We start from the raw sequence: 18325 nt of genomic DNA on the forward strand, positions 1-18325 counted from the left end.
AATGCTTATAAAATATGTACGTATAGCAACAACATACAGGCTAGTTAGACTGTTCTCCTCAGCATGGCTCTGCTTCGTGCTATGAGTTGGCTGGGCTTGTTTCCAGAATGTGGTTTTGATTTCCATCTGGTTCATAGACATCTGTTCTGGAAAGCAGGCTTAAGGGGCAGTAGCTCCTGGGGCGCACTCTCTTCATAGCACTGGTCACTGAAAAGCAAGAGCCAAGCCAAACTGTGCAAGAACATTTGAGGCCTCTGCTTGCTTCACATTCATTAATATTCCATTGGCCAAAGTAGATTGCATGGTCAACATCAGTGGTCCAGGAAAGTATACTCTGTCCACAGGGGCAGAGGGAACAGAGTGGATAATTCAAACAATCATTTATATGAATGCTATAGCCTTGAAAATTACAAGGCAGTTGGAAAGCATTTCTCTTCCTCCTCATGAGTTTAAACTTGTATTTAAGAATTAATGTGTATCCTTTGTACACGTGCATGTATTTGTGTTTGTACTCACAGCATGTACATGGTGACTCCAACAGTTACCAGATGGACATTCAAAAGAAAGTAGAGACCATCTGTGGAAATTGTTTTATACACACACACACACACACACACACACACACACACACACACACACACGACTATTTCTGCATATATATTTCTGTATATATATATGTATGTGTATATATATATACACACACACACATATGTGAAATTCAGCCTTTAAAAGGAGATCTTGCCACTTGCAATAAATGGGTGAACCTAGAATATATTATGCTAAGAAAAATAAGCCAGACACAGAAAGAAAAATGCTGCATAATATCACTTATATGTGGAATTTTTAAAAAGTCAAATAGAATCATAGAGTAGAGTGGTGGTTGCAGTGGGGTGGGAGAGGTAGGGGGAAATAGGGAGATATAGGTCAAATAGTATAATGTTGCAGTTATGTAGGATAAAAGTCTAGCAATGTGATGTACAGCATGAGGACTATAGTTAATAAAAAATGTATTACATACTGGAAATTTGCTTAAAGAGTTTTCTTAGCGTTTAGGTGCTTTTACCACAAAAGAAAAAAGAAAAAAAGGTAGCTGAGAGAATGGATATGTTAATTCGCTTGACTGTAATCATCCTTTCACTATGTATTTATATATCACAACATCACATTGTACACCTTAAATATGTACAATCAATCAATTAATTGATTAATCGATGAAATGAAAATAGAGATATATCTTCAATATCTTCAACTAATCCTGATGGAAAGAAGTCTTTCTGGAATTTCTGAAAGATCATTCTAGTTTGACTGAATGATTGTGACTTAGGACAAAAGAATGGATAATGCGGAAAAACCAGTCCCCAAGGGGAGAAAGTTCAGATTCTGAGATGGTGGGTCGAAATTCTGGGAATGGAAGTTTGAAGCAAGAGAGAGACGTGCGCCTGAAGTTCAGAAATCAAAGTTGGGAACTGGGGCCTGGCACAGCAGCTGATGCTTGTAATCCCAGCACTTTGGAAGGCTAAGGCAGGTGGATCACCTTAGCCCAAAAGTTTGAGACCAGCCTGGGCAACATGACAAAACCTGTCCCTACAAAAAAATTAGCTGAACGTGGCGGTGCACACCTGTAGTCCCAGTTACTAGGGAGGCTGAGGTGGAAGGATTGTTTGAGCCTGGGATGTGGAGGCTGCAGTGAGCCATGATCATACCATTGCACTCCAGTCTGGGCAAAAGAGTGAGACTCTGCAGAAAAAGAAAAAGTTAGGACTTTGAGGGTTCTAATGAGAGAATCTCTGGGAAGAATTTCACACTTAGCTGCTTTCCTGTGGCCTATAAACTAAGTTGTATTTGGTAAACTGTCGGAAATCATTTCTCTTACAGGTATTAAGTCCCTTTAGTTTAGTTTAGATAGTTTGTTCATTTCTCAACATTTCAGTTCAGGCTCATTCATACAAGCTCTGCATGTTGCCAAGAAAGTGAAGGATGGGCTAGAGAGGAAAATAAAACACACCTTGTTCAGGTAGATTCTTAAATTGACTCCTAGAAAGCCAAATTTCCTAAAAAGGAGCTAACTCCTTAATGTAAACTTTCAGCTTTTCTTTTGTATAATCCATTTGGGAAACACAATAAAAGAGGGAGATCTTGTTTGTGGTGGAAACATGAGCTTTTTTCTTTTGACTTAGTGAGAAACAATTTATTTTTCTGATTTATAAGCATATTTTACATATTCCGGTCAATACATCAAATGTATAATGTGGAAGTTCCCTTAAGAATACCAAGACCACACATGTTAAACTCAGCTACACGTTGTATTAGGCTATTAGACAAATGTCACTTTTAATATCACAACACATACATGTACTTTTTTTCATTGACAGAGGAACATGCCTTTCAAAAATATTTTATTGGATGAAACTTTCTTATTCTCAGGAAAACTTTCTGTTCTTTAATATAATTTATTATGCTCTTTAAAATTCTGTTTGATAAAAGCATTGGCATATTATAAATACCTGTAAAGAAAATATAGTTTAAAATTTCAAGGGAAATAGTATATAAGTTTCCTCTTTTACATTTTCACAAAAATCCACACACGCACTAAGAAAGACTGACAAAACTGTTTTATATCTGAATATTATACTCCAGGTTGGAAACAGTCAATATGATTTTATTTAAATATTAAAGCTTCTTCAGAGTGAACCTTTGGCTACAACCCAATAGTTGGTTGGGGTTTTTAACCCAGAAAATATTTTGTTAGGAAGAATCAAAAAGAAAGATTTATACATCTAGCACGAGATTGGGAAAGGAAAAATGATGAGTTTTAATACTAACTCTTTCATTTATTGGTCTCTCTGGGCCAATCTATGGCAATCTGGTCCTTTTTGGTTTTAATACTTTTTGATATGCTCCAATATTGGAAATCATATCTAACACTTTATATCAAACAATATATGAAACTTCCAAGGACAGAGTGATTCTGCAAGTCTTTTAGGAGAACATTCTCTAAGCATTATGGGCATTGCTCTGGAAACACCCTCATTCTACACAAATTCAAGTGGTAGAAGAGCAGGTGAAAGTTTGTGTTACCAACCATCCTTCAAACCAAAGCAAATGACAGACTCTAGTGTTCTTTTCATGAAGCAGTTCAATGCCATGAATGGCCTTATGAAGTTCAAACTTCCACGGAAGAATTGCAAACAGCAAACTCAGTGGGAGAAAGCCAGCATTGTAGGTGACGGGAGACTTTGTGAGCATATTGAAAGAAGGAAGCTAGAAGGTTAGTAATAAATGAATTAGTATTAGTGAGCATCCAGGTGAGGTGAGATTACACAAGCAAACTCATAGTTATTATTGTACAGATCCTGCCTAACAGAAGATGCGGGTAGTTTGTTTTTTCCTAATGCATTTACACTTTGTACACATTCGCTTAGTGTAGTAGTGGGCCAAATCAAATGCCTATTGGATACTGTCCAGCAAGGAATCAAGTGCCTGTTCTAGGTAACATGGAGCAGGATGCCATGGAGACCCAGAGCTCATCTAATCAGGCAGCTGCTACTCAGCTCCGGCTAACTGTTGCCATGAGCAAAGATGGGTCCGAGAATCAGGTTTTATGTGAAACATCATATTTTCAATAACCACTCACATTTTAAAAACACTCTGCATACCAAACAAAATCTACCTGAGGGACATTTAAGGTCCATAGCCTGCCAGTTTCTGTCTTCTGATTTGAAACTTAGGAGCAATTTGATGAGAATTTGAACTCTATCAGTGTTAGGATTGGAGAAGATCTTTTAGTATCAAGGAATAAACATTCAGTTTCAATGACCTAGGACACCCTGTTCTAATGAACACAGTTGGAAAAAAACAAAAACAAAAACAAAACTTCTCATGGTTTCTCCCTATTATGAGTATTTTTCTGTTATTACATTAGGTCTCCGTGTGATGAGTGGTTTCCTGTTATTGTTGAAAAAATTGTGACTAGGAATTTGCCAAGTCCCAAGTGTAAGATTTTTTCTGGGAAAGTGGCATAAATCATTTCTCCCAACATTTATTTTGTGGCTGAGAAAGGAGACAGGTATAGAAAACTTTCAGAAGAAGGAGAAATAGAGCAAAGACCAGGCATGCAGCACGAGGCATAGCCACCTCTGGGTCCACAGATGCCTCTGGCACCACAGACACAGTGCACCAGGCAAAGAAGAATGTTCCAAAATTGCTCAGACCAGAGCATTCAGATTTCAAGGTCTGTTTCTAGATCTAAATAATCCAGCTTTTGCCCAACATGACCAGATTTTGACTACAGGAATGAGTGACAGTTTAGAATAGAAAGATCTAGGGAATGAGTCTTACAGTGAACTCCTTCATTAGACTTACCAAATACTGTCTTGGCATCAAAATTTGAAGAACCACATGGACAAGACAGGGAACAAGCAACAGAAACAGTTTCTGTCTCCTTCTCCTTCTTTGCAGATTATTTTCAAATTAATTGACATCCCAGGTTTTGCCTTTTCTTTTGAAAATTGAAATGGCCTCTAATGCAGTGTTCTAATGTAGTGTAAGAGCTTTTTGTCAACTGTGACTCCAGGAAGAACAAAACACTTCACTTGTGCAGACAGGAAAGACGTGTTCTGAAATACCTGTGATCAATTCTGGAAGTTGAACTTCCTGCTTGAGCTCATCCCCTTCACATGTACATTTTAGGGAGAAAAAGAAAAGGTACCACAAAGGATATTATAAGCATAAGAATTCATGACAAAACAACCACTTCAGACACAGGCAAAATTTCAGGGTAAGGAAGAAGCATGAATATTTCCAAATTGGGACCACACACTTGTTTTAATTTTCCTCATTCAGAATGTCCACTAGAGCTTGAAGCAGCCGGTCATCTCTGTGCTTGTAAGGTTTAGTGTTATAAAAAACATCAACATAGTCATTATAGAGACTGTCTTCAGAGTCTTTAAGCTGGGAAGGTTTGTTCAGCTTTTCCAGGGCTTCATAGAAGTTTTCATAAGGGATGTTGAGCTTTGCACTTGGGGACTTCTTTGGTGATTGCTTTGGCGGCGAGTTTTTACTGAAAGCACTTTGTAGGAGTCGCAGCATGGCCTCGGAAGGGGCTCCCTCCTCCAGCTCATCCCTCCGGCCCCCTATGCTGCTGCTGCTAGGGCTTTTGGACATCAGGGTGTTCTCTTGTGTGGGCTGCTCCTGAAACACAGAATGCCATCCACAAAGGGAAGAAGGTTCATTATTTATGGCCAGGAAAGCTAGGTGCAACCCTAGCACAGGACCACCGCCTGCTGCTTGAGAGACAATGAGGGGAGGGGAGAGAGTTCAAGACTGGGAGCCAGATGAACTTGGGCTTCAACCCTCCTTTACCTAACATCTGGGGTACCTTTAGCAACCTTTTAAATCTTCCTCCACTTCACTTGTCAGGTGGAATAAGAGTACCTCAATTTGTGGTGGTTTTGAAGACTGGATGAGACAGTATAGGTAAGTACTCAGTACATGTTGGTTTTCTTCACTTGTCAGCCTGATGTCATGGAATCCATTTTGGGAAGCAGAGGATATCAAAATACCTAACAATTCATATAGGAGGCACCCACCAGTTGCGGTAGCATGGGAGTGCCTTCCTGGAGGCACCTGCTTTCAGAACTACCCTTTTAGTCACTGAGTTGTAAGAAGTGGTCAGGGGAGAGACTGAGGTGCTCGGCTGGGGAGCAGGAAGCCTGAGAGCTCAGATAAGCAACCCTTGGTCAACAGCTGTGGAAGGGTTTCAATATTATAACAACAGAACAGAAGGGTCCTGTTAATGTTCCTTAAGGAATCTCAGAGTGAGAAACACTGTCAAGGTTAACCTACTTCCCAGACTGTGAAGAAAAGTACTCAGGACGCAGGTCCTGAAGGGAAGCTGCTTTGAAGACTATAGATGGGACTAGAATTCAAGCTGAGGCCTTCACAGTTCATGTATAAGTTTCTTGAATATGTACTTTGTCTCTGTATCTTCAAAACACCCAGCTCAGAGCTGGACCTATTCAGAGCAGGGCGTTCTGAAAATTCTGAAAACCTACCTGTTACACCTGAAGCACTGTGCTAGATGCTAGGATATAGAGACAAAGAAAATGTGGGGTTTTCCCACCATCCGCGAGAAGGAAGCCAGGAGCCACAGCAGGCTGAGACCCAGGAATGTGAACGACTTACTTTAGCTATCCTCTGCAATTTTTTGAGAAAAAAGTGTGATCTATCGCTCTCCTTGGTGTTGCCAAGAAGTGTCAGTTAATGAATTAATAAAAAAAAGCCTACCTGATTTGGTCATTTGAGCCTTGTTTTTCTTTCTGCAAAATGGATACATGAATGTCTATCCTTCCTAGGTTATAGGGATTATAGGTTAATGAGACAATGTGGAAAATGCTTAAAAACAAAGTGCAATACAGATGTTAGATATAGTGATTGTGCATAAAGACAACTTTTTTTTTTCTACTTGGTATCTGTCAAAAGTGGGGAAAATTCATTTTAGGAAATTTAATAATTTTGAATTCATTAACTGTGATTTCTAAGTTCTGGATAAAATATCCGATGAAAAAAATACAGTTTTATCCTATGGAAAAAAATAGTTTACCACTGTCACTTCTTTTCCTCCCCATCCATGTTTGACTTATTTCCTGCTTGGAAGTTGGGTACAGCTTCACTGACTACATTGTCTGCACCAGTTTAAAAGAGCACATGCCAAGAACAGAGTCAGACAGACCTCCCCCGGATCCACCATCTTCTCCACCCCTCTTCTGTCATTCTGAACAGTGTTGTAAGACGTGTACACACGAGGCTGCTTCATATGCTCTGGCTGAGAAGAGGTCCCATGCAAAATCAGCTTCCAGTTCACAATTCTTCCTTCATTTTGAATTCTTCCAGACTAACAAATAAGCATACCTATATTTAGTGTGTGTTTTGGATAATATAAAACAAACTCATTCAAAATAGCTAAGAAGGATTTCATTGTAAAAGTCTAATTTTAAGATTCTGTGCACTTCATGTGAAAGAAATCATTGGATTCACTCTTGCTATAAAAACTGACAATTTGTAGGTTCAACAATTTAAAAACTGATTGCTTCATAATCAAATATTTAATTTAAATATCAGAACTCTCTATGTAAATCTTCTTTTCCATATTGGATGTTTTCTTGAAAAGCTGACTGACTGTACCTTCTATAAATATAATTATATTTCCCAATTATCAACTTATAGAAACATTCCACTGGGGAAAAATTCAGCCTCTATGGAATATTATAAACAACCTCCAGCATTAATAAGCCCTTAAAAATTGTGTGCCACATATGCACCATGGAATTCTATGCAGCTATAAAAAAGAGTGAGTTCATGTCCTTTGCAGGTACATGGATAAAGCTGGAAACCATCATTCTCAGCAAAATAACACAGGAACAGAAAACCAAACACTGCATGTTCTCACTCATAAGTGGGAGTTGAACAATGAGAACACATGGGCACAGGGAGGGGAACATCACACAACGAGGCCTGTCAGGGGGTGGGGGGCAAAGGGAGGGATAGCATTAGAAGAAATATCTAATATAGATGACTGGTTAATGGGTGCAGCAAAGCACTATGGCACACATATACCTGTGTAACAAACCTGCACATTCTGCATATGTATCCCAGAACTTAAAGTGTGTGTGTGTGTATATATATAGTATATATATAAAAGAGGTCTATAAAGTTTAGTGACAAAAAAATACAATAAATAAAAGAGATATATAAATTCAGTTACAAAAAAATGTGTATTTGTGGGAATAGTCATAATTTTCAGAGGCTCAACAATTATAAATAAAGTGTTAAAATCTAAAATATCTTTAAAAATCTAGAAGTGTAAGGTCAGATTTTGCAGACTTGACATGAAATAAATCTCACATTGGTAAATAGATTTTCTTAGTTTTCTGATGGTGAAATTGAGTTGAAGAATAGAGACCAAGTTCAAGAACAGGCCCATATACTAAGAATATTTTTTTTTTGCTCTATGAGAGCAGGACATTTTACAACTTCCATTTCTAAATCAAAATTTTAGCAGTCTTTAGGAGAAAGCTATCCTCAGAGAAAAATGTAACAAACGACTATAGAATTTGTATTAATTTAATTGACATCTCCAGGAACTTTAAATAATTTCTTTTCAAAAAGTTATCTAGGCTGGGTGTGGTGACTCACGCCCGTAATCTCAGCACTCTGGGAGGCCGAGGTGGGTAAATCACCTGAGGTGAGGAGCTTGAGACCGGCCTGGCCAACATGGTGAAACCCCATCTCTAGGAAAAATACAAAAATTAGCCAAGCATGGTGGTGGGTGCCTATAATTCCAGCTAGTCAGGAGGCTGAGGCAGGAGAATCACTTGAACCTAGCAGGCGGAGGTTGCAGTGAGCTGAGATTGTACCACTGCACTCCAGCCTGGGCAACAGAGCAAGACTCCATCTCAAAAAAAAAAAAAAATTTATTTAGGCATATAATTCTACACTGCTGATATTTATTACACCTTTGTCTCAGAATAACTCAGAGCCAAAACATTATTCATTTATATTCTCACCTACAGAGAATGTTGGAGAAATGATGCAAAAATAAATAAATAAGCTATATTTGGCTTTTTTCTAACTTTTGCTCTGTCCTTTCATTTTTGTGAATATGTGTTAAAATTACAGAAGGATGTCAAAGAGTGTTAGTAAACAGAATGAAAAAGAAATGAGAAATGCTTTTCATTTTGTTTCATGACTAAAACTGTTTTAAAAAGTCACTTTAAATAAGATATCTCTCCAAACATTAAGCTACGTCTAAATAGCTACTGCAGAATAATTGTAAGTGTGCCTTTAAGATGTGACCCTGGCAGAATGTCACACCAAAGTTGGTCTGAACATTTAAGCATCTTTGTGAATATGGTTGGTTTTGTTGGCTGAATAGGTCAGATGGCTGGCTGCATGCAGACATGGGAACCCCTGGCTTTGTCCCACAGTCTGTCACATTGTTTATATAAGTGTTTTTTCCCCTCTTATAGTATGGCTGGTGCCTAATCTTCCTTTTTGAATATTATCTACATAACCAAGCAGTCAGGGCTTGAAACATCTACTTTTCCCTTACTTCTACTAAGAAGGGGTACAATTCTTCAGGGCCCTAATTAATGATGAAATCAACCTTAAAAGTGCTTCAAAGTGTTTAAAAGTAAGTTATGTTTTTTCATCCTCTCATTCACACTTACCATATCTGTAATTCGCAAAGTCCAAGTACCTATAGGGTTCTCTCCCCATGTATGAACAGACATGAAGTCCCAATTCTTAAAGCCATTAGGAGATGTATCCCGTTCTCTTTCAGCCAACAGCACAGTGCTAGTTCCTATGAAACAAATACAAGTTTAATGAATGTCCTAATAGTTCGGACAGTAGGATACACTCTAGCATCTGATAACTGAAAGTAAAAGCTGAAAAAGATGAGTTCTCCTACTTTCCTTTCAGTATAAGACCAGGATAGAGACACTCACAAGGAAAAAATATGATGTTTTTATTTATAGTACTTTGCACATTGCCTGGCATATATAATAATGAATAATATTATTTGCCTCAATAAATATTGTGGAAAAATAATGCATGAATGAATACGTTGACTAAGGTTTATTTAAATAAGGAAAACTCAGCAAACTACATTTACACATTGAATTAAAGAAGAGAGTAAAAAGTCTAAAAATATTTTAATGAAACTATCATTTCTGAGGTGTGAGAGGAAATCTTGAAAATTTAGTAGGTGCCTGATTCCATAATGATTTAGACATAAAATTATTATTTAATTATATAATCATTAATAATAATTATTATTTAATTAATATATTAATTAATTCCTTAAAGATATATTAATTTAACAATCTCTTATATTAAAAGACAAGATTACCTGTAAATTTTCAAGTCCAAGCCCTCTCTAGATCAATTAATAATAGTTTTATGTGGAAGGGTTAAATAACTGTAGGTCTATCAATTTAAAAAGTATACCACCAATATTTCAGGTTAATTCCAATACATCTAGAAAGCATAACTTCAAAATTAACAGAGCCTATTCCAAACCTCTAGCAGTTAACATTCAGGAGGAAGATCGTAGAGATAGCTCATCTTTCCTCACGTATCACCCACAGAAACCAAATTTAGTCAGTTGAGTCCTACTAAAACATAAAGAAGTATTGGGACTGCTCCTCCTAGTTAGATTATGGCTTATGGTTCATGAGTCCTTTCCCATCCACTATCTTATCTGAATTAGTGCCCCTGCAGGAAAAAGCAAGCGTTCGTATAGCATATAGAATGGCCTTATTCATGTTACTATGGTAAATTTGTTAATCTTCTGAATCTCCTCTAATGGATCTGAATTCCCAGTTTTCAACGGACTCCTTGTATGTTTCGAATATATCTGTGAGTTTGATTAATTATCAGAGTAACTTTCACTAATTTGTTATCTAAGAGAAAAGTGATAGGTCAGTAAAATGGAAAAGTAAACACAGTTTGAAAATGCATGACTTCAGAAAACTATAATAATTGGCATTATCTGAATGGGCCTCATTCTCTGCTTATCAAAGGATCAGTGGGAATGGGCAGGGCAGAGGGAGATCTAACACCAAGAAAAAGGAAAAAATAAGCATGTTTTTTAAGACCTGAAAATATCTATTAGGAGACTTTGTTCTAAGAACAAACAAAAGCAATCAGTTATTTGAATTATTCAACTTACACTTAAAAATTTAAATGGCTTAGAACATTTTTCTTTTAATTTACCAGCAGCAGAAGTAAGTGTGACATGAAGGTCTCCTCTTCGGGAATATTCAATTGTTGCTTCAAATTGCACATGCTCCAGGGACTTGATGGCATTTTCTTGTCCTTCACAAGCTTTTGTTGGAATTTCAATGATAACTTCTCCATTAGCTTTCAGGGCTCTAAATGCATTAAAGAATGAGCATTGAATAAAGTATATCCAAATTTCCTTGCATTTTATGCATATCTGTACACGTCAATCTTGACTAGATCAACTAAGCTTTTTGTCACTCCCTGTGATGTGTAGAACCCAATTCAGAATTAGGTATACATTAATTTAATGCAAAGAAAATGGTAAGGGACACTAATACTTAAATACAATGCTATTTGCTGTGGAGTCAAATTCAGGCAGATTTATTGTAGACCCATCAAAGAGACCCACTTAAGAAAAAAATTTTATCTAGAACGCTTTCTGAAGTATGCCCCAAGTCTCCCATCCTTGGATATTTTGTGTGAGCAGGTCTTCAGTATTATTTTTATTGCCTTGATAGAAATTACAAAACACTCATAGCAGAAATTTCTTCTGTGACAAGATGTGGTGTGCGAGAGGGAGTCTATGTAAGTGTATGACAAAGAATCCTTCATGGAAGAAAACCCATGAATCACACAGTACTGTGGCATGAAGCAAGGTGATTTTGCAAGCAGATTTTGGGTAAAACTGGTTGGCAAGTACTGCATTTCATCAACCCTAAGATGCATTTTAAAAAATAGTTAAACATTGAATTTAGAATGAATCTTAAAGCTGATGGTTGGTTGATCACAGTTTAATTGACAATGAAACAATGATGCATCTTAGACTGGGTGCTGTGTGGTAGGTGGACTACAAGAGGAAAATGCAAATGTGTTAACATGGTTTCTAGAGCTTTGGTCTCCCAGTGAATCCCCATGGAGACCTACAGAGAACACTAGAAAACTCCACCTCCATCTACTTCAGAAGGGTAAGTACAAGAAAAAACAGGCAGAATGGCAAACACAGTAATGAAATTGTGCCACGAGCACACACGTGTTTAAAATTCCAGGAGATATTTACCTGGGCTCAAAGTCGTTGTCCTTTACAACACACTCTTTCTTCTCAGGCACACTCCTCCAAGTCCTGGGATCAGCTAAATCCACCAGAGCTTTGGCATTTAGCAAGCCAAATCCAAATCGACTATTCACCATCAAGCCTGCTCCATTCTTTTTCCATCCAGGGTTATTGGCCAGTGGGTCATACTCAGAGGTCCAGACAACCAGGTGCTGCATATCTCGCCAGGTGAGATTTGGGCTGGAGGGGAAGTGACCCAAAGTGTCTTTCAGAGAGAAATGAAGTTTCCTTGCAAAAGCAAGTGCTAACAATAAGCATCTCCATTCAGGGATTATGAAGTGCATTTTGCTATTGTAGTTATATTATTCTAGGGTCTATTACTGTTTATACATCTTTTCATTCAGAATTCAAAATACAGTGCTGAAAACTTCTCCCTGTAACATGTAAGTTATGACTTCTCTCCATAGCATATAAGCTTTTACTATGAGTAAAATTCAGTCCTCAGCAATATAGAAGTATAAAACTTTGTCCTTAATTTCTAATTACTTCCATTTAACTGAGCAAACATTTTATAATGGTAACACTTTCTTTATGCCCTCCAGCCTCATTCTGTCCATTAAAAGCCTTAGCACTTTCAGCATTATGAACCCACGGATGAGGCCTTGACTTCCTTCTTAGGAAGAGTGAGATGTTAAAGACACAGACTGGCTACCTGCTGTAAACATGTATGGCCTTTTTCTTATCAAAAGTGTCAAGAAACTCTTAGCTATTTGTGCTCATTCTTGCAAGGCACTGTGCTAATACTGTAGGGATATTCAAGGATGGGGTTCTTGTCTTTAAGAAGTTTACAATCCAGTAAAAATAATTAAGTCTTTTTATAATTCTATCTGGTGAGTGCTATATCCATGGCTTAATGTGTTGCGGGAGTATAGAGTAGAAAGAACTTCCATAGAATAGAAGGATCTAGGAAAACTATGTGGGGGAGAAATATTTGAGGTGGACTTTGACAGCGGGTAGAGTGTTGAGAAGTGGAGATAGAGAAGAAGGCCACTAGAGCAAAGGCACCAAAATGGGACAGCACAGGTGTGGCCAGATGACAGCCTAGTTTGCTGGGGCAGGGGAGAGGCAGTGAGGAGTACCGAGCCAGAGGGATGAGAACCTTGCATGCCAGAAAGGGAGTTTATACTTTATCCTTTGGGCAATGGGAATCAGGGAGAATTTTTGAGCAAGGAAATACTAAAATCATAAGTCTTAGTAAGATTAATTTAGAACACTCTAAAGATAAATCAGAGATATAAGGGATTGTTGGATCTATTATACTATGAGGAGGCCTTCCTTGATCAACATATTTAAAATTTCCACTCTCCTACGTGCTCCCAAGCTCTCTTATTCTGCTATATGTGCATGTTCTCCTTCCATTGCAGTTATAGGCTTCTAACATGCGGGAAACTCATTTGTACTGTGTTTTATTAATGTCTGTCTCCCTGGTTCTAATTTAACCATGAGAAGTGGTGAGATCTTTATCTATCTTGTTCTCTGATGTGTAACACCCAGAAGAATGCTGGGCACAGGGTATATGCTAAGAAGATATGGTTGGTTCAGAGACCGAACATGCCTAAGTGCTAACTAGCCCCAAATATAATTTTAAAACATATTGCTCCCAGTCATCAGTCAGATTCTGAAACTTTTCCTTGACTTTGAGACCTGTATTGTTCCCTGAAGCCAATCAAGCATTATGTAATAAGTAGATGCCCCAGTTTTTACTCCTCAAGGTTCCTGTCTCAGCACTTGGTTGGAGAACAATCATCAGGGGAGTCTGGCTCACTTTGCTGCCTTCTCCCCAGAGCCCATCATGTACTGGCTCAGTAATCCCTTGTGACAAGAAAGAGGCAGTAGACATTCCTAAACACTGAAGAGTCTGGCTGCTAGTTAAAAACTGTGTGTGATTTTTCAGGCCTGACCATAGGTGATTTCAAAGGTTTTACCTGGCATGACACACGGGGAAGCTGCCCTCCCCACGTAGACACAGTGCACAGCTGGTGGCTCACAGCCTCTGAGAGGACTTCCCATGAAGGCCGCAGGCCCCCTGGCCCCTCATGTTCTTTCCATATTGATATTCCTAGCTGGTGAGAGTCTTTCTAGGTCCCTCGGTCAGGCCTCCTCGTGGATAGAGAAGGGGAAACATCCAGACACTTTCTTCACTGGGACTCAGTGCCTGGTGCTTCTCCACTCCCGTACTCTCTTGGTCTCTCTCTGGCTCACATCTCAGAGTCCATAAAATTGCCAGAGTCTTTTGTTCAGGACTCCCTCAACAGTGAGATGACCCTCATGTCCGTGCTGAGCCACTTAACCAGTATGCCAGGAACAGGGCGAGTCAGTGTTTTCTCCAGTTTCAGACTCTTGCTTATATCATAGCAGTAAGTGACTAAAGGCTCAATGCTTTCATTTTTGGCTTGTTGCATTAATAGGCTACTCCATACCTGACAGCTCAGCTCACCTGAGCTGAGGTCCCGACAAACATACCACTTTACCCCAGAGAGTGACTGACAGAGGCCTTGGAAGGATACCAGTTTTAAGGATCCTCAGTGAGTCCCAGAATGCTTGCCTTATAATCATCTGGTACACTTGTAAATAGAATAGGGCATTTTATTGAAATGCTTGCTTCCTTCCAGTCTTTTTTTTTTTTATTATTTTTTATTTTTTTGAGACGGAGTCTTGCTCTGTCACCCAGGCTGGAGTGCAGTGGCCGGATGTCAGCTCACTGCAAGCTCTGCCTCCCGGGTTCACGCCATTCTCCTGCCTCAGCCTCCCAAGTAGCTGGGACTACAGGCGCCCACCACCTCGCCCGGCTAGTTTTTTGTATTTTTTTTTTTAGTAGAGATGGGGTTTCACTGTATTAGCCAGGATGGTCTCGATCTCCTGACCTCGGCCGCCTATCTCAGCCTCCCAAAGTGCTGGGATTACAGGCTTGAGCCACAGTGCCCGGCCCTTCCAGTCTTTTAAAAGGAGTTTTAGGCAAAACCTCTTATCAAGGCAGTCAATGGGCAACACACCAGTTTTCCATTTGGATCATCAATGTGTGCAGGTGCATGTGTGGAGGCAGGAAGGAGGAAGCATATTGAGGAGGCTTAAGACAAGGTGCTGATAATCAATGATTATCATATATAGCACACACGTCCTAGATTTCTGTAGCTGAGCATTTATTTTATATGTAGTTGCAGGTTTTATTGTTTTAAAATTTTCCTTTATCTAGTCTTTGCAAAATATTAAGGAGCTTCATTGTCATGCAATTAGAAAAACCTATTTTTCTAACAAAGTTATTCTTCATTCGTGTGCTTGTATTTCATGAATGGAAAGGAGCTGCTAACAACAGTGCACCTCATTCCTGACAGCCTTCCCTTGTTAATTTGTGATCAATGACATCCACAATAATTAAATTTTTAAACACTGCATTGAGTTGCTAATCAAAGATATGTTTACAGAAAATAAGGGTATGGAATTAAACACTGAATTAAGCATTCCTTCTCATTAGAAGAGATGTAGATAATGTAATTTGGAGAAAAAATTCCAGAGTGAAAAGTCTTAAGAGCTATCTGGTTCAATCTCTAATCATACCTAAATTAACCCAGATCTAAAAAATTTTCTAACTTGGACTTTCTAACATTTCACAACCTACTAAGTCAAGAATTTGTTGTTGTGATTTTTTTCCAAAGGTTTCATGTAGCATTGAAAGTCCATTTCTCTTTCTCCAGGCTTTAATAAAACCAGAAGTTTGGCTCATTTGTTCATTTAATATTTCCAAAGGTGTGAAGGGATTCAATGGTTCACTTCAGAATTTTCCTCACCTATTAAAAATTATTCGGGTTCTTTTGATTTCTCCTCAAGAGGCTGAGGCTATTTTCTACAAGCTTTCTTAGGTACACTCACTACATAATAATAATAGTGCCACAAACATTTACACAAATAATTCCTTTCTTTCTTAGTATATTTATCTTCAAGATACACTTACTAACTACCCTAATGGATTTCTACACAAACACAGGTTGATGAGGTTGTAGGAAAACATAGTGGTAAAAGTAACTCTTTATAGCATTTGTTTCTCAACTTGGCTAAGGTATTACTAGCATTAAAAAGTGCCTGGGAGATTTGTTAAAAAAGGAATTCCTAGGTTGCATACCAGAAACTTCTAGGCAGATACAAGGTCTGAATAGTTGCCAGCAAAAGGACCTGGGAACCTGCATGTTGAATAAACTCCCCAGGCAGTGATTCTGTGTGCTGGTGCTTGAGAAACATTGCTTTGGGAAGGAAAATATTTCTTTGTGCATATTTCAGCCAGCAACCATTCCTTCTCCTTTCCTTTTCTCCTCCAATTCTCCAGCACTCTGGCTATATAACATTGAACACAGCATATTGAGTAGTCTGCTTGTGACAGAAAACTTATGAGAAACTCATAAATGCGTGTTCATTTATCAGCCTCAATCTTCCAAACCCTCCTTTATTTGAGGGGATGATAGGCTGCCATTCAACATTGCCTCTCCCTCCCAGGGCTGTGGGAGGCTACAAGGTGTGGTTGCTGATAGCACAAGTTTTGCAATCAGAGAGACTTGAGTTTGAATTTCTTTGTGGGATCTTGGTTATATATCTCAACCTCTCTAAACCTTATTTTTGTTTCCATTTATAGGTGAAATTAGTAATTTCTATGTCATAAGAATGTTGTAAGGGTTATAATTAATACTGTATACAAAGAGGCCAGCTGTGTCTGGTCTATAGTAAGAACCCAATTAATATTGGATGCCATTAGTTTTGATAAGTTTAGGCAAGGGCTTTTCAGTCTCCATAGTTGTTCCTATGGGATGGCACATGATTAAATGATTTTCTCATTCTTGAGTGCCTTGGGATAAAGCTTGGTCACATGTCTAGAAATTCTGGCATTCAGCTTCGGTATAGACAATTGAATAGAGTTCAAAAAAATGTTCAATTGAGAACAGAAATCTTAATAATCTCTATGTACCTTGGCAGTAAGGATATAAATGTTAAGATAGATCAGTCATATCTATCTTACTGATGAATCGAATCAAAATGAAGGGAATTAAATTCTTATGATATGCACCTGGGAGATCATAGACTCTTAATATCTTTAAATCATGAACACTGAGGATCTGGTGAAACCTATAAGCCATTCCGCAGAAATATGGCATATACACATTTATAAGCAATTCTGCATTTAGTTGCAAAGAGATTCATGGACCCCTTGGAACCCATCTGAGTGTTTCACAGAAATGAAACCCCTGCTTTAGAGACTATCCATCAGAGACTGAGATTAATGAGGCTATATCATTCCTAGATCATTTTCTCCTATATAGAAAAAAGAAGGATCAAATTAGCCAGGCGTAGTGGCACATGCCTGTAAACCCAGCTACTTGGGAGGCCGAGGCATGAGAATTTCTTGAACCTGAGGGGTGGAGGTTGCAGTGAGCCGAGATCATGCCACTGCACTCCAGCCTGGGTGATGGAGTGAGACTCTGTCTCCAAAAGAAAAAGAAAGGGAATGATTATTTTCTGTATAGGATCATTTTGTACTATACAGAAAAAGAAGACTTGAGGTTTTAGAAACCAAGGATTGCACTTTTATAACTTCAGCTCTTACATTAAATTGACATTACATCTGTTCAGCAGATGGATATTTCTACTATATTGGTCACTATACAAGGATGGGCCAGGCATGGCTAATTATATTTACATACATCTCACAGGTGTTGTATAGAGAATAAAGGCTTTAGGCGTAAAATTTTAAGATTGCTTTCTTTTAACAGCTCCCAGGGATTGCAGTCTATATTTTGAAATCTTAAATATAATAAGTCTGTTGCATAGGATCCTATAATCCACAGGACCCTATTTTCTTCCAGTCCAGACCCCTCATCACTGACCCCAACAATTCACGTTGGATTACCTATACAGGCTGACATTTTCAATCTCAATTCTGAGAATCTTAGCAAGAGAAGAAGTTTGTAAAAAACGATCTGGTTTGACCCCTTCATTTTATAGATGGAAAGACTGAACCCCACAAGTAAATTAACTTGCCTAAGGCCACATAGCTAGTGGTAGAGCTAGAACTTGAAGCCAGGTATTCCTTGCAATTTTCACTGCTTGGACAATTATTTCTCCAAGTTAATTTGGATCTGCTGATTCCAGTCTCAGCTTGCGTTAATAGTTTTTGGCTTTTTTCCATCTACTTCCTATTATAAGTGAACTTAGATTCTGAACATAGCTTTCCTGGAAAGCCCAATATCTATTTCTAATTGAGCACCTGAATGTACTTCTTCCCTTACCAAACATCTTGCCAGCCCCTCCAGGTAGGTGGACTCTTGGTAAGAGCCTTGCTAGACTTCTCTTGCTTAGCCACTGTGGCCATCTCATAGCCGAAATACCCAGGAATATACCCCATCTCCATAGGAAGCCCCAGGGATCCGAGAGATAAACGGACTCTCC

General features: G+C 38.5%; 1 protein-coding gene across 2 annotated transcripts in view; it reads right to left on the bottom strand.

Annotated features, from left to right (window-relative positions):
• Positions 1 to 2166: 2166 nt before the first annotated feature.
• Positions 2167 to 18325, bottom strand: part of PCSK1 (proprotein convertase subtilisin/kexin type 1) — a 43704-nt gene continuing 27545 nt past the window's right edge. The window contains exons 10-14 of one of the 2 annotated variants that reach the window (XM_011944291.1): positions 11843 to 12076; positions 10777 to 10934; positions 9228 to 9361; positions 6731 to 6892; positions 2167 to 5190 (exon numbers count right to left, since the gene is read on the bottom strand). In XM_011944291.1, the coding sequence (XP_011799681.1) occupies positions 4825 to 5190; positions 6731 to 6892; positions 9228 to 9361; positions 10777 to 10934; positions 11843 to 12076 (1054 nt within the window). In that variant the 3' untranslated portion in view covers positions 2167 to 4824. The remainder of the gene's footprint in view (positions 5191 to 6730; positions 6893 to 9227; positions 9362 to 10776; positions 10935 to 11842; positions 12077 to 18325) is intronic. The other variant, XM_011944292.1, reaches the window with a different exon arrangement.

This window comes from Colobus angolensis, unplaced genomic scaffold (assembly GCF_000951035.1).
Source record: "Colobus angolensis palliatus isolate OR3802 unplaced genomic scaffold, Cang.pa_1.0 Scaffold23, whole genome shotgun sequence".
In the NCBI taxonomy this organism is placed as follows: domain Eukaryota; kingdom Metazoa; phylum Chordata; class Mammalia; order Primates; family Cercopithecidae; genus Colobus; species Colobus angolensis.